The sequence below is a fragment of the Geotrypetes seraphini genome, chromosome 1 (assembly GCF_902459505.1).
Source record: "Geotrypetes seraphini chromosome 1, aGeoSer1.1, whole genome shotgun sequence".
Lineage (NCBI taxonomy): Eukaryota > Metazoa > Chordata > Amphibia > Gymnophiona > Dermophiidae > Geotrypetes > Geotrypetes seraphini.
Window position 1 is genome coordinate 49183482 of NC_047084.1, and position 16188 is coordinate 49199669.

The 16188-nt window shown below is 44.3% G+C and overlaps 1 protein-coding gene across 1 annotated transcript in view; it reads right to left on the reverse strand.

Annotated features, from left to right (window-relative positions):
* The window catches only part of MAP3K1 (mitogen-activated protein kinase kinase kinase 1), a 212254-nt gene that overhangs the window by 87137 nt on the left and 108929 nt on the right, over window positions 1–16188 (reverse strand). Inside the window, exons 10-11 of the mRNA XM_033957630.1 lie at window positions 14588–14679; window positions 10780–10969 (exon numbers count right to left, since the gene is read on the reverse strand). Of these exons, the coding sequence (XP_033813521.1) occupies window positions 10780–10969; window positions 14588–14679 (282 nt within the window). The remainder of the gene's footprint in view (window positions 1–10779; window positions 10970–14587; window positions 14680–16188) is intronic.

Below are 16188 nucleotides of genomic sequence, written 5' to 3' on the forward strand. Positions count from 1 at the left end.
AGGAAAAGCACCTTCCACGTAAGAAATTTGAGTGAAGTTGTGGCAAGAGGCTCAAATGGAGGTTTCATGAGGGCTGATAGAACCACATTCAGGTCCCAGACGACTGGAGGAGGCTTCAGAGGTGGTTTGACATTGAAGAGGCCTCTCATGAACCTGGAAACCAGGGGATGAGCCGTAAGAGGTTTTCCGAGGATAGGCTCATGAAACGCAGTGATGGCGCTGAGGTGGCCTCTGATTGAGGTCGACTTAAGGCCAGCGTCTGAGAGAGAGAGCAAATAGTCCAGTACAGTTTCCACCGCCAATGAGGTGGGATTGTGGTGATGAAGGAGACACCAAGAGGAGAACCGGGTCCACTTCCGATGGTAACATTGGAGGGTGGTCGGTTTCCTGGAAGCATCCAGAATACGACGGACAGGCTGAGACAGATTCTCTGGAGAGGTCAGCCCGAGAGAAACCAAGCTGTCAGGTGGAGCGAGGACAGATTGGGATGTAGTAGAGACTGATGCTGCTGTGTAAGTAGAGTAGGAAACACAGGAAGAGGAATGGGCTCCCTGGAGCTGAGCTGGAGCAGGAGGGAGAACCAGTGTTGGCGAGGCCATCGAGGAGCGATGAGAATCATGGTGGCCCTGTCCCTGCGGAGTTTGGATAACGTCCACAACATCAGAGGCAGTGGAGGAAAGGCATAGAGGAACCGATCCGTCCAGTTGAGCAGGAATGCATCCGGGGCCAGACGATGAGGAGAGAAGAGTCTGGAACAGAACTGGGGCAGCTGATGGTTGTGAGGTGCTGCAAAGAGGTCCACCTGAGGAGTGCCCCAGCGAGCAAAGATGGAGCGGAGTGTGGGAGGAGTGATGGAGCAGAGTCCACTCGTGAGGTTGAAGGATGCGGCTGCGATTATCAGCCAGGGAATTCTGTTCGCCCTGGATATAGACAGCCTTGAGGAAGAGACTGTGGGCCGTGGCCCAGGTCCAGATGCGGATGGCCTCCTGACAGAGGAGGGGAGATCCGGTGCCGCCTTGCTTGTTTATGTAGTACATGGCGACTTGATTGACTGTGCACAGGAGAAGGACCTGAGGGTAGAGCAGGTGCTGGAAGGCCTTGAGAGCATAGAACATGGCTCTGAGTTGATATGATGTTGACGCTCCTGAGGGGTCCAGAGTCCCTGGGTGCGAAGATCTCCCAGGTGGGCTCCCCACGCATAAGGGGAGGCATCTGTGGTTATGATCATGGAGTGAGGGGGTAGATGAAAGAGTAGACCCCTGGAAAGATTGGAGGAGTTCAACCACCATTGAAGAGATTGCCGAAGAGACGATGTCACAGAGATGGGATGAGAAAGAGGATCGGTGGTCTGTGACCATTGGTTGGCCAGAGTCCACTGAGATGTCCTGAGGTGGAGTCGCGCCAGAGGAAGTACATGGACCGTCGAGGCCATGTGGCCCAGGAGGATCATCATCTGTCGAGCTGGGATGGAGTGATGAAGGAGCACCTGACGGCAGAGGTGGAGCAGAGTTCGATGGCGGTCGGAGGGGAGAAATGCCCTCATTAGAGTGGTGTCGAGAACTGCTCCAATGAACTGAAGTCGCTGAGTGGGAAGCAGATGCGACTTGGGGTAGTTGATCTCAAAACCCAAGAGATGGAGGAACGAGATGGTGTGATGAGTGGCTTGTAGTACAAGCAGAGACGTAGGTGCTTTCACCATCCAATCGTCCATGTAGGGGAACACCTAAAGGTCATGAGACCTGAGGAAGGCCGCCACCACAATAAGGCACTTGGTGAACACTCTGGGCGATGATGCGAGGCCAAAGGGTAGCACTTTGTACTGATAGTGATGGTGCTGAATCTGGAACCGTAGATAGCGACGTGAAGTCGGATGGATTGGGATGTGAGTGTAGGCCTCCTTGAGGTCTAGGGAGCATAGCCAGTCGTGGTGGGAGAGAAGAGGGTAAAGCTTGGCTAGGGAGAGCATTCTGAACTTCTCCTTGACTAGACACTTGTTGAGGTCCCTGAGATCGAGGATGGGACGAAGGTCTCCTGTTTTTTTGGGAACCAGAAAGTAGTGGGAGTAGAATCCCTGACCCCTTTGGTCCGGAGGTACGTCTTAGATGGCATTGAGGAGAAGGAGGGATTGGACCTCTCTCAGGAGGAGGGGGGTTTGGGAGGAGTGAGAAGCAGACTCTAAGGGAGGATGGTCTGGTGGAAGAGTCTGGAAGTTGAGAGAGTAGCCGTGGCGAATGATGTTGAGGACCCACTGGTCCGAAGTGATGACCTCCCAACGGCTGAGGAAAAGCTTAAGACGTCCTCCGATAGGTTGAGGGAGAGGCAGCGATGGTGGGAGAATGGCTATGCTCTGGAGAAAAGAGTCAAAAGGGTTGAGACGGCTTAGATGAAGGAGGAGGCTTGGCAGGTTGAGTCTGTGGGCGAGCCTGAGTCTGATGTTGGTAGCGAGGACGGCGAGACTGTTGTTGAGGCGGGTTGAGAGGTCTGGCCGAGAACCTACGCTGGTAAGAAGACTGTTCTCTGTAGGGACGAGTAGGTGAAGTCTTCTTTTTAGGTTTGATCAGGGTGTCCCACCTGGTCTCATGTGCTGAGAGTTTCTGGGTTGTTGAGTCCAGGGACTCTCCGAAGAGTTCATCGCCCAGACAAGGTGCGTTAGCCAGGCGGTCCTGGTGGTTAATGTTCAGGTCAGAGACTCTCAGCCATGCCAAACGGCGCATGGCCACCGCCATGGCAGATGCTCGAGAGGTCAGCTCAAATGAGTCGTAGATGGAGCGAACCATAAATTTCCGGAGTTGGAGGAGGCTGGAAATTTGTTGCTGGAACATAGGGACCTTACGTTCAGGAAGATATTTCTGCAAGGAGGAGAGCTGTTGCACCAGATGCTTCATGTAGAAGGAGAAGTGGAAGGTGTAGTTATTGGCTCTATTGGCTAGCATGGCATTTTGGAAAAGGCGCTTACCAAATTTATCCATGGTTTTTCCCTCTCTGCCAGGAGGGGTGGAGGCATATACACTGGAACCCTGAGATTTTTTCAAAGTAGATTCCACGAGGAGGGACTCGTGGGGCAATTGAGGTTTGTCAAACCCTGGGATTGGGATAACCCGGTACAAGCTATCCAATTTACGAGGGGCTCTGGGAACAGTGAGGGGAGTCTCCCAGTTCTTATAGAAAGTTTCCCGCAAGATGTCGTGGATGGGCAACTTTAGAAATTCCTTGGAAGGTTGCTCAAAGTCTAGGGCATCGAGGAAAGCCTGAGACTTCTTAGAGTCGGACTCTAAGGGGATGGAAAGAGCTGCTGACATCTCCCTAAGGAATTTAGAGAAAGAGGATTGCTCTGGTTTGGAGACGGTGTCAGTCATGGAGGGTTCTTCGTCGGTTGACGAAGCGTCCTCTTCGGTACCATGAGGGGAGTCTTCCCACAAGTCTGGGTCCCTAACGTCGGGGTGCGTACGTTTGGACATCGGCGTGGAGGGCTCGGCATGGCGGGTCTTTGAGAGAGATTTGCCTGAGCGCACCGAGGCGGTACCGGGTGAGGAAGACCGATGTCATTCCTGGGACAGGACAGGGTCGGCAGCAGCACGGGTATGCACTGTAGGTGTTTCGGCCAAGAGCACCGGCATGGAGGTATTAATCGGTACTGAGGGGGTCGACACCGATGGGACAGTGCAAGGCTCGGACCGATCCTGTACCGGAAGGTGCGGTGCCAGCAACGCCGGCAACAGTTGTTGGAGTTGTTGTTGTTGCAGCTGCTCCTGTAACTGTGTTTGGAGTATGGCTGCGATGCGGTCATCCAGGGGAGGCATCGGTACCGCTTTTTTCTTCTTCGGTACCATAGGTGCCGCTCTACGCTCCGGCGATGAGGAGGCCGATGATGAGGCACTCACCGAGATCGGAACGGAGCGTTTGCGGGGCCGGTGCGGTGCCGGAAGGGCCGGTGTCGCAACCGTGGCAGGAGGGCGCTCGAGGGAAGTGGAAGGCTTCTTAGCCGGCTTACCTGGGCCCAACGACCCCGAGGAAGGGTCCGGTGGTGTCGACGTCGTCGGTGCCGACTTTTGGGGTGCCGTCGACGTCGTGGCAGGTTCCATGGCAGATCCGGTACCAAACAAAATATTTTGCTGGATCTGCCTATTTTTCAAAGTGCGCTTTTTAAGCGTAGCACAGCGGGTGCAGGTGTCAGCCCGATGCTCTGGACCCAGGCACTGGAGGCACCAATTGTGCGGGTCTGTGAGAGAGATCGGGCGTGCACACCGCTGGCACTTCTTTAAACCCGGTTGAGGGGGCATGAAGGGAAACACGGCCTCCGCAAAATCAAAGCCGGAGGCCTGTATGATGACAACAGGCCCCGCCGGGGCCGGTTCGAAAAAATAAAGAAAACTCGACGAGTTTTTTTTTTTTTTTTTTAAGGAAAAATAAAGTAATCTAAAGAAGAAATTCGGAAAAAATACGCGAGCGGGAAGGCAAACTAAATAATTTCAACGGCCGTTGAAAAACATGCGACTTCTTCGCTCCGCGGAAACGAAGAAACTGGAGACCACGCACTCCTCCGTCGGGCGGGAAGGCACTCGCGCATGCGCGTGCGGCCAACTAGAACTTTCTAGTTAAAAAGGTCCGTACCGGGGCTCCGTCGGTGACGTCACCCATACGTTAAGAATATGCTGCCTGCTTGTCCTGGGATAAAATACTTTTCCTCTCTCTGTTAAATCTTAGCTCACTTTCGCAGTCTAACACCAGCTCTGGAAGGATGCACATTTCAAATCTGACATATTGTAATCACAAAACAGAAAATAAAATTATTTTCCCTACCTTTTGTTGCCTGGTCATTTTTCAAATCATGTTGGTCCCAGGCTCTGGTTGTCTTCTGATCAGGCTCGCCTTCTTTCTTCTTTCTCTGTGCTAACCATCCATCTTCCATCTCTGTCTAATCTAATCTAATCTAAACCTTAAGTTTATATACCGCATCATCTCCATGAGAATGGAGCTCGACACGGTTTACAAGAACTTAAAATAGTCCTCCCCTTCTGTTTCCCTTTCTTCCCCTGGAGGTCTGGCATCTTTCCTTTTTTTCATTTCCATCCCCCCGCAGCTGCAGCGATGGACCCCACCATTCACATATCCATCATCTCTCCTTTTCTCAACTACCCTTTCATCCAGCATCTCTCTTCTGTGTCCCTGTCCCTATTCTCCTCTCCAGTAGTATCCCCCTTGTGTCCCTGTTCCTATGCTCCCTCCATGCCCAGCATCTTCTCTGTTTCATGTCTCTCCCCATATCCAGCTTCTTCTTTCTCTCTTCCTTATCGCCTGTATCCCCTTCCCCTGGTACAGGCTTTCTGCTACTATCTCTCCTGCCATCCTGTACCCTGCCCACCTACTTTGGAGCAGTATCTGTTCCTCTTGTACCCTTCCCCTTGTGGTCTTGCATTTCTCTCTTCCTCTCTCCCATTAGTCCAGCACTTCTCCTCTGCTTTCCTCCCCCTCTTTTTGGTTTGGTCTCTCTCTTCCCTTCACTTCACCCTAGGTCTGGCATCTCCCCTCTCTTACATTACTGATTTCTATTCCGCCTCAACCTTGCAGTTCTGGGGGGATTACAAAAGAGACAACTGGACATTTCCAGGATAATTACAGAGAGAATTCTGGTCATTTCCAGGAGAAGTTACAAGAATAATGGAGCTGTATATTTCAAGAGCTAGAAGATGCTGTACAAATAGGAAATAGTGCAAATCCAGTATATATACCGTTAGGGAAGCAGTTGACATGCTTGAGGCTAAAGAGAAGGGAACTGGTGAAGGGGGGAGGAAGGGGGAGTTGCGTTGCAGGGGGTCCGGTTGAGGTTAAGCCATCTGTATAAATTTTTTGAATAGGTGGGTTTTGATTTCTTTGCGAAAATATTTGTAGTCGTTTGTTGTTATCAGCAGGTTGGAGATAGTGTGGTCCGGTTTCGCTGCATGCGTCGCCAGCAGACTGTCAAATATCTTCTTGCGCTGGGTGCCTTTGAGTGGGGGGTAGGTAAAAGGGGTCTTAGTTCTTCTTTGCCTAGAGGTGGCGTTTTGGTACAGGCGGTTGTTTAGGTAATTGGGGGCTGTGCCATTTATTGCTTTGAATAATAGACAGTATAGTTTGAATTGAATTAAAGAGTCATGAAATAAGAGGCAATGTTCATTTGTGGATTAGGAATTGGTTATGGGAGAGAACGCAGAGGGTAGGGTTAAATGGCCATTTTCTCAGTGGAGGAGGGTAAATAATGGAGTGCTGTAGGGATCTGTTCTGGGACTGGAAATTGGGATGACAAGTGAGTTGATTAAATTTTCAGATGACACCAAACTGTTCAAAGATGTTAAAACACATGCAGACTGAAAAATTGCAGGCAGACCTTAGGATATTGGAAGACAGGACGTCCAAATGGCAGATGAAATTTAATGTGAACAAATGCAAAGTTATGCAAATTGGGAAGAATAACCCAAATCATCATTACTAGAAGCTACCTTCTGCCCAATGTGTGGCAGCGGCCAAAAAAGCAAACAAGATGCTATGAATTATTAGAAAAGGGATGGTAAACAAGACTATGAATGTTATAATGCCTCTGTATCGCTCCATGGTGTGACCTCACCTCAAGAATTGCATTCAGTTCTGGTCATCTTATCTCAAAAAAGATATAGCAGAACTAGAAAAGGTTCAAAGAAGAGTGACGAAGATGATAAAGGGGATAGAACTCTTCTTGTATGAGGAAAGACTAAAGAGGTCAGGGCTCTTCAGCTTGGAACAGAGACGGCTGAAGGGAGATATGATTGAAATCTATGCAATCCTGAGTGGTGTACAACATGTACAAGTGGATTGATTTTTTTACTCAATCAAAAATTACAAAGACTAGGGGACACTTGAAGTTGAGCACAGTTACTTACCGTAACGGGTGTTAACCAGGGACAGCAGGCAGATATTCTCACATGTGGGTGACGTCATCCATGGAGCCCTGGTACGGACAGTATTAAAAGTGTATCTCGACTAAGTTTTAAGAAGCTTCATGACTGCCCGCACCGTGCATTTGCCAAGGCCTTCCCGCCCGATGTATGCTCGAGGTTCCTCAGTTCCGTAAGCAAGCTAAGGGGAGGAGGGTGGGTTGTGAGAATGCTTGCTGTCCCTGGATAATATCCATTACAGTATGTAACTGTGCTTTATCCCAGGACAAGCAGGCAGCATATTATCGCATGTGGGATTCCCTAGCTTACTACAATGAGATGGAGGGGGTGTTGGCCATTAAGAGAATACATTTTGTAATACTGCTTGGCCGAAGTGACCATCCTATCTGGAATAAGATTCTAGACAGTAGTGAAATGTGAATGTGTTAACTGAGGACCAAGTAGCAGCTTTACAGATATCATCAATGGGAGTGGAATGTAAGAAAGCAACTGAAGCTGCCATAGCTTAGATCTTATGTGCTGTTACACAACTCCGGAGTTGTAGCCCAGTCTGAGCATAGCAGAAGGCAATACAGGTTGCAAACCATGTGGAAATAGTTCTCTTAGTTACAGGCCGGCCCAACCTGTTAGGATTAAAGGAGATGAACAGTTGAAGAGATGTTCTATGTGTCTTACTCCGCTGTAAGTAATAAGCCAAAGCTCGTTTGCAGTCCAAAATATGAAGAGCTGTTTCTCCAGGGTGAGAGTGAGGCTTTGGAAAGAACACTGGAAGCACAATTGATTGATTCAAATGAAATTCCGTGACTACTTTCGGTAGGAATTTAGGATGGGTGCAGAGAACTACTTTATCATGGTAGAAAACTGTATAGGGTGATCCGCCACCAACACTTGAATCTCGCTCACTTGACGAGCGGAAGTGATGGAGATTAGAAATACCACTTTCCAAGTGAGATATTTAAGATGATCTGAAGACATTGGTTCAAATGGAGGCTTCATCAGTCTAGTGAGAACAATATTTGAGAAATCAGACCACTGAAGGCGGTTCGAGAGGTGGTTTGATACTGAAAAGTCCTTTCATGAATCTGGAAACAAGGGGATGAGCAGTCAGAGATTTATTGTTGACAGGCCCATGAAAATTTCCGACAGCACTAAGATGAACTCTGACTGAAGTGGTTTTAAGACCCGAGTTAAATAAATGGAGAAGGTAATCCAATATTGAAGATATAGAAGAGGATGAAGCATCCTAATGTTGAAGATTACACCACATTGAAAACTGTGTCCACTTCTGTTGGTAACACTGAGTGTAGACAGTTTTCTGGATGCATGTAAGATGAGTTTGACAGAATCAGAAAGATCAGTGTCAGCTGATGTCATCCCGAGAGGTACCAAGCTGCCAGGTGCAATGACTGAAGGCTGGGATGTAAGAGAGACCCTTGATTCTGAGTGAGAAGCGAGGAAAAATCTGCAGAGCAAATGAATCTTTGACATTGAGCTGAAGTAGAAGGGAAAACCACAGTTGTCTGGGCCACCAAGGAGCTATGAGGATCATGGTAGCCAACTGCTGCTTGAGCTTGACCAATGTCTTGAGTATAAGAGGAATTGATGGAAACGCATACAGAAACTTGTGCTTCCAATCCAAGAGAAAAGCATCCGACTCTAGGCGATGAGGGGAGTATTGTCAAAAACAGAATTGAGGCAGCTTTTGATTGAGAGGGGATGCTAACAGGTCTATCTAAGGAGTCCCCAAAGAGAGAATATTTGACACAGCATTGAGGAGTAACACGCTTTGATAGAGCGCTTCTGTAAGGTGGAACACAGGATGCAAGTTTCCACCCGGTACTCAGGGCCTAAACACTGCAAACACCAACTATGAGGGTCGGTGACGGAAATAGACTGCTGACACCTATAGCACTTTTTAAAGCCCGTTAACGGTTTCAACATATAAAGAAAAATGACTTCAGCAAAATAAAACTCAATTCTGACCTGAGGAAAATAAATAAAACAAAGAAAAAAGGTATACTAAAAAAACTGGTTTTTAAAAAGATCTGGAAAAGTTCCTGGAGAAAAAGTCCATAGTTTGCTATTGAGACAGACATGGAGGAAGCCGCTGATTGCCCTGGATTGGCAACATGGAATGTTGCTACTACTTGGGTTTTTGCCAGGTATTTGTGATCTGGATTGACCACCGTGAAAATGAGATACTGAGCTAGATAGACCATAGGTCTGACCCAGTAAGGCTATTCTTATGTTTTAACATCACACCAACAGACAAACATGACGGTGATATTGTGATTGTATGGAAATGTGTTGCTGCCTCAGGACCTAGAAAACTTGCCATTATTGAAGGAACTATAAATTCTGTACTGTATCAGAAAATTCTTAAGGAGAATGTCTGGTCATCTATTCATGAGTTGGAGCTGAAGTGTAATTAGGTTACGCAGCAAGGCAATGATCGAAAACACCAAAAACAAGTTTACATCTGAATTACTGAGGAAAAAGAAAATTAAAGTTTTGAATTGGCCTAATCAAAGTCCTGACTTGAATCCCAAGAAATGTTGTGGAAAGATCTGAAACGAGCAAACCTACAAATGTGTCTAAATTAAAGCAGTTCTGCAAAGGAAGAGTGAGCTAAGATTCCTCAACAGCAATGTGAATGACAAGATATCAAATTATAGGAAGTATTTGGTTGCAGTATAAGGGACAGTTAATTTGTTTAAAGAACTTATATCAGCCATGTAAAAACATTGTTATGTGTTTTCTCAGGTGACATTTATTTAGAGCTTAAGTTGTATGGATAACAAAGGAGCAGAGAAAACCAGACCTTCAAATATGAAGCTTTTAATGTCACCAATAGGAAGTCAAACAAGAGAAACAGATTCGACATGGACTGTGTTTTGGCTACAAAGACTGAATCAGGAGTCCTTAGGTTGTCCACTCAACAATTAAATAAAAATAAGCTGCTTTGTTGGCATAAACCATGGTTAAATAGCACTGCGAAACTAGTCCTCAAAGCCCTCACTTTAATAATTCAGCACAGCCAGACTTGTTCTCTACCCATGCTGATTAAGCAAGACTCACATTGACCCATACACAGCCAACCAAAGCAGCTTATTTTTATTATCTAATGTTGAGTGGACAACCTGAGGACTCCTGATAAGAACATAAGAGATGCCGCTGTTGGGTCAGACCAGTGGTCCATCGCGCCCAGCAGTCCGCTCATGCGGCGGCCCTTTTGGTCAAAGACCAGTGCCCTAACTGAGACTAGCCTTACTAACGTACGACCTTTGTAGCCAAAACACGGTCCATGTTGAGTCTGTTTTTCCTGTTCGACTTCCTATTGGTGAAATTAAAAGCTTCAGTTTTAAAGGTCTTTGACTTCTTTGCTCCTTTGTTTATCCATTTAAGTTTATGCAGAGTTTTGTCTTTTTCTTTGAGCTTAAGTTATAGACATAAAGGAAGTGGAACTAAGGGAGGTAGTGAGCAGGCAGATGCTAAATTAGGGAACAGAGTAATTATTCTCTGCTTCTACTTCAGGCTCACCCTTTCTCTTCCCAGCAGGTTTCCTGGAAGAGAGGGCTGGAACAGAACATCCCTGTTGTTCTAGTGTCTGCAAAGAAGTGGTAGAATCTCATATATGCAATAATAGGGGAAATCAGGATGAAGTATATACTTTTTTACCTCACCTTATGTGTCCCAAATGCATTCTTTATGACCAGGAGTACAAACATATGCTCTCATCATAGTGATACTCTTCAACTGCTGGCATAAATTACACATGCACTAAAGGACAATGTCTCTCTTAAATGCATTCTTTACTGCTAGTACAAGGAATAAATAGAGATTAGACTATTAAACACTGTAATAAAAATACCTGTCTGCTACAGTGTCAGCTTGTAGAATTTCTCCACTAATAATGTGGGGGTAAAATTCAGCAGGAAACTCCAACAAGAGCCGGTCTATGAGACAAAGACGCCCAAGTAATGCTTGCCAGTTGGTTGATTCAGTCTGGGTTCCAAGAATACAAGTTAAGATGTAATCTACACCACCAATACCAATGGAGCCTGAAACAAAGTTCACAAAAGTTACAACAGATAGTTTCACATCTTTGTTCTTCAGTATAAAAATGCAGCTGTACTCTGTTGAAAGGGAACGTCACAATAAACTCATTTCAGCACAGCAACGCTGCAGATTTGCCTTTGAAAGAGGAAAAACAAATGTATGCTGCATAGGCCACCAAGCTCTCTTTTTATATTATAGTATATCTAATTGGCTGTATGTGACCATTTTGGGTCATTTATTTATTTATTTATTTTTGTTGTTTTTAATAGTAAATATGTTCATTTTTTGTTTGATCAAAGGTTTATTCTACCCTTTTTATATATTTTTTCATTTTTTTTTTTTTTTAAGTCTGCTCTCCTTTTTGGCTCCCCTTACTCTCATTATTTTATTTTTCTAATTATATGGCCTTCATGTAATCTTGAGAAGCACAGTGGCATACATCTTACACATCTGGTTGGCTACAGATTTTTTTGTTCTCTCATTGTTTTCCCACATCTTCAACAGCACTAAAAATTCCACATGCATTCCCATATGATGGTTCTCCATCCAGTCCTCAGGACACATATAGCCAGTCAGATTTTCAGGATATTCATAGTCCTAATTCTATATATTGTGTCACAAGTTAGGTGCTATTTTAACTTTAGGCATTCAAAGGGAAGTTAGGTGCCTAACAGCAATTAGGCACTATTCTATAACTGAGCACCTAAGTGCTTTAGAGCCAAACTGCAAAGGAGGAATGTTATGTAGGCAAGGCAGGATAGAGGCAGGTCAAACACTTAAGAGGCCAAACTTACAGAATACTGTAAGCTGCACGCCTAAGTGCCAACATTTAGGCACTAACATTTACACATTTTCTTTTACATGCGCTCAAATGCCAACTTAGTAGTCTATAATAGCATCTGGGTGCCCAGATTCCTTTATAGAATAGAGTCTAGCTTAGCGCAAAAGTTTTGGGCACTCAATTTTTAGCACCATGTATAGAATTGCCCCCAATACATATGAGACAGATATGCAAACAATGGAGGCAGCAGACAGGCTGCATTTCCAAGGACTGGGCTAAGAACCATTACTCTTATTTAATCTGAATCTTCAACCTTTATGTAATAAGGTACAATGTATATTTTTATGCCAATATGATTTATGCTCCTTATGATATTTCTACCGGTATTTACTCATCTTAACTTTTCTCCTGCTTTGGTATCACAAAAACCTGGTTAAGAGACAACAGCTTGAATATTAATATGCAAACACAGAGATACTAGCAATTTCCTGAGGTGATCAAATTCCTAGTTTGTTAGATCAGTGTATTGCAAACTGTGTGCTGCGAGACATCGGCAAGGAGAGGCACCGGCTGACTGCCTACAGAACAAGCTTCTTGCCGCAAGAGGCACGTCCTGTAGGCAGCCAGCCGGCGTCTCTACTCCTAGTTGGCACCTCTCCTTCTATCATGACTCTCCTCTTCCAGTACCTCTCCACCACCAATGGCAGCTCTGGATCCTGCCTGGATGCACATGATGTCATCACGTCGACATCTGCACATTTCTGGTAGTGTGCCTTGGCTTCGGAGATTTTGTGAGACATTGTGTTAGATGGTACTGAAGCAATGGTGAAAATAGAAGTGAGGCATTTAGATACCCTTTAAGTCAGCCTTTAAAATTTTCAGCAGTGTATTTAAAATTTCAGATAGAGTGGTTCTTGTAAGATTTTCCCCATCATCATCATAAGCCTTATTTTAACTGGTGAAAATTTCCTTATGGTATTTTGAAGCATTACATTTCTTTGTTTTGATTACTGCAATATTATAATTTTGCAATATTATTAGTTTTCCAAAGTCTGCCTTGAAAACGTTACAGATTTTGTAAAATGCTGCAGCACATCATTTTTGGGATTGCAAGAGCTGCAGATAATGCACTTTGTTTAATTCAACTTCAATGGCTTCCAGTGGTACGTGGGTTAAATTCAAAATTTAAGGAGGGTATTTTCTTGTTCTCTTTTCTATCATTAAAAGGTTGTTTATATAAAAGATTTCTTGATAGGACTCTATCTTTCCAAGCAGGGAAATGGAATAAGAATTTAAAAGGCTCGATTTTGACTTCTCCTTCTTACCAGGCTTTTAGGAGATCATTGAAAACTTACTTGTTTGATAAATTTGTATAATGGCATTTGTCAATTTTATAAAACGTGATTTTATCAAATTATGTATTTTGATATACTATCGCTATGTTCTCACAGTTTTTTTTCTTGTGAACCGCAATGAACTCTGTTGTGTTATTTTACCATAATTCACAAGTTCCCATTTTATGGAATGATATCCTATACTAAAATAACCCTACAGTAACCCACAGATAACTCCCCCCCCTCTAAATTTTAATGTTTAAAGGTGTTACACAGAATGCTGTCACCTTTATTATAATTATTGCAACTGTATCATTCAAATGATACTATTCAAAACCGAGACAAAAAAGTCTGATAGATATTTCTAAAGGAGACAGTTGAAGCTTATGCCCAATGGATCTTTTCAGACCCATAGTATTTGAATTATTCTCCTGTTGAACATTCATAATTTTAGTCAGCCTTCATATGAGGGTCATTTCAAAATAATGCACACTATTTTTTTAAAATTTACATTTTTTTTTTTTTCCCCAAGTATTTCTTTACAATCCTTCCTTATAGTTTCCCTGCTTTGCAATGACCGAGTCCCAACGTCTGGGAAGCTTCATTATTCCATCCAAGACACCATTTTAGTTCAGTTGCCGAATGGCTCGGGTACCAGCGGAAGAAAGTTCGATGTCCACGCATAGGTTGCTTCAACTTTGGGAAAAAGGTCAACGTCTGGTGGTCTCATGTCTGAACCGTAGTGAGTACGAGATAACACCTCCCCAGCCATATTCATGTAGTTTTTCAATGACATTCCCTATGTGCAGGCGAGCGTTTTGTGCATTTTTTTGCACATTTTTTGCAAAAATCACCATAATACACTGCTGTGACACTTCTTCCACATGAAACTTTGTCTGTGATGATGAGGCCTTCATGATCATAAGCAAAAATCATTTGTTTGACTTTTGATTGAGCTCATCAAAATTTTTGGATCGTGGGGTAGATGGAACTCTCCACTAGTCATTGAAAAACTACGCGAATACGCCTGGGAGGTGTTACTTCGTGCTCCCTACGGTCCAGACATGAGTCCACCAGATTTCAACCTTTTTCCAAAGTTGAAACAACCTATGCGTGGACATCGTTTTGCATATCTGGAAGAGCTTTCTTCCGCCGGTACCTGAGCCATTCGGCAACTAAACAAAACGGTGTCTTGGATGGAATAATGAAGCTTCCTGGATGTTGGGAATCGGTCATTGCAAATCAGGGAGACTATATTGAAGGACTGTAAAGAAATACTTGGAAAAAACACCAACAACATGTACATTAAAAAAAAAAAAAAAAAGAGTGTACATTATTTATGAAATGACCCTCACAATTTTTGTCTGTTTCGTAAAATGGTAAAATCTTATTTAGACATGTGTTTGATGGATATTTAATTCTTGACTTTATATTTTTTTATGTTATTACTTATGAATTGTGTTGTATAGGTTTTGATTTCTGAAAAATTACAAATAACCTATTACCAGATTTAAGAATTTCTCTTCCAACTGCCAGCTCTCCAGCTTGTCCCTTGCACAACTCCAACAGTGTTGAAACAGAAAGTTGACTTGTGCGACTATGGTATGAAAAGAATAAAAGTAAACTGTTACTGAGAAAAATGATTTAACAAGACAACACTTGAATTACTAGATAAGCATGAAGTTTATGTTTGGAGAGAGTACCTCAAAAAGGGTTGGTCTATCAAAATAAGTCCAAATGCCACCGAGACCACTAGCTTTCTCAGGTAGTCACATTACTTCTTTTAAGGACACAGAGGCTGATTCACCCATTCATGAAGCAATTTACCCAGGCCAACAAAAACAAATATTCAATTAGAACAGGAGCAAGGCACATTAAGGCATTTAAAGGACAATTCTGTAACTGGGCACCTATTTGTCACTTATACACATACCTGGGAACAAAATTGTGGAATCCTCTACCAGCACAATTAAGGAACACTCTCTCCTACAAAACTTTCGTATAGGCCTAAAAATCTATTTGGAAAATATCTTACTCCTCCCCACAAATAACAGGCTCCAATCAACAGAAACCAAAACAAGACACAAACCAACTCTCCCATTTTGATAGATGATCAAGCTCTCTATATACCTATTACCCCACAAACCAGGAAAATAACACTCATACCAGAACCTGTAAAATCAAGATTACAACACCAGATATACCATAATAATATGCCAACAGGAACACAAACCAAGATATTTATGTCATGAACCCTAATGAAATAATATAAATCCTGAACATAGTCAGGTTCTTCTAAATTGTAAACCGCATTGAACTCCTTTGAGGGGCATATTAGTGATTCATAAATACTAATGTAATGTAACGAATGCCAGCACCTTTGCAGGTAAGTGTGCACTTATGAGTATATGTAGCAGTAAAGCAACTAAGTGCTATTCTGTAAGGGCATGCATACGTGTAAAAGGAAAGGTAGCACTGCCATTTATACAACTTATAGAATACAGAAAGTTACATATGCTCTTGCTGCATTTAGGGCAGTTACACCAGGTCTAAGGCAGACTTGTCAAGTGTAAAGTAGGAAGCTATAACAGAATCTGGACGCCTTGATTCTCTCGCCACTGGGGTACATATATGGAAGTGCCCCCTCAGTGGTGTAGCAAAGGTAGGAGGCATCCAGGGATGTGGAGCCCCCACCATCTTCCATGCCTTGTGAGTGCCTTCCCTTCCCCCCTGTACCTTGTTAAATCTTTGCCGGTGAGAGCAGCATCTCCAACCTCTTGTCTAAGCCAGCCTCAGCTCTCCTTCTGACGTCACTTCTGGTCCCACAACCAGGAAGTCATTTCAGAAGGAAAGCTGAGGCCAGTGTGAGCAGCAGGTTGGAGATGCTGCTTGTGCCAGCGAAGAGTTTATGAGGTATGGGGCGGAGAGGAGTAAAGGTACCAGCGCCCCATGAAGATGATGCTCACGGAAGTCTGCCCCCCCTTACTACGCCACTGTGCCCCCTTAATGGTACATTTAGTCTTGCAGTGCTTGACGGAAGTAGCAGAGGCTGAGCTTTCACTGATGGGCGTTCCCATGAGAAGCAAAATTATGATGCCATAGTCTG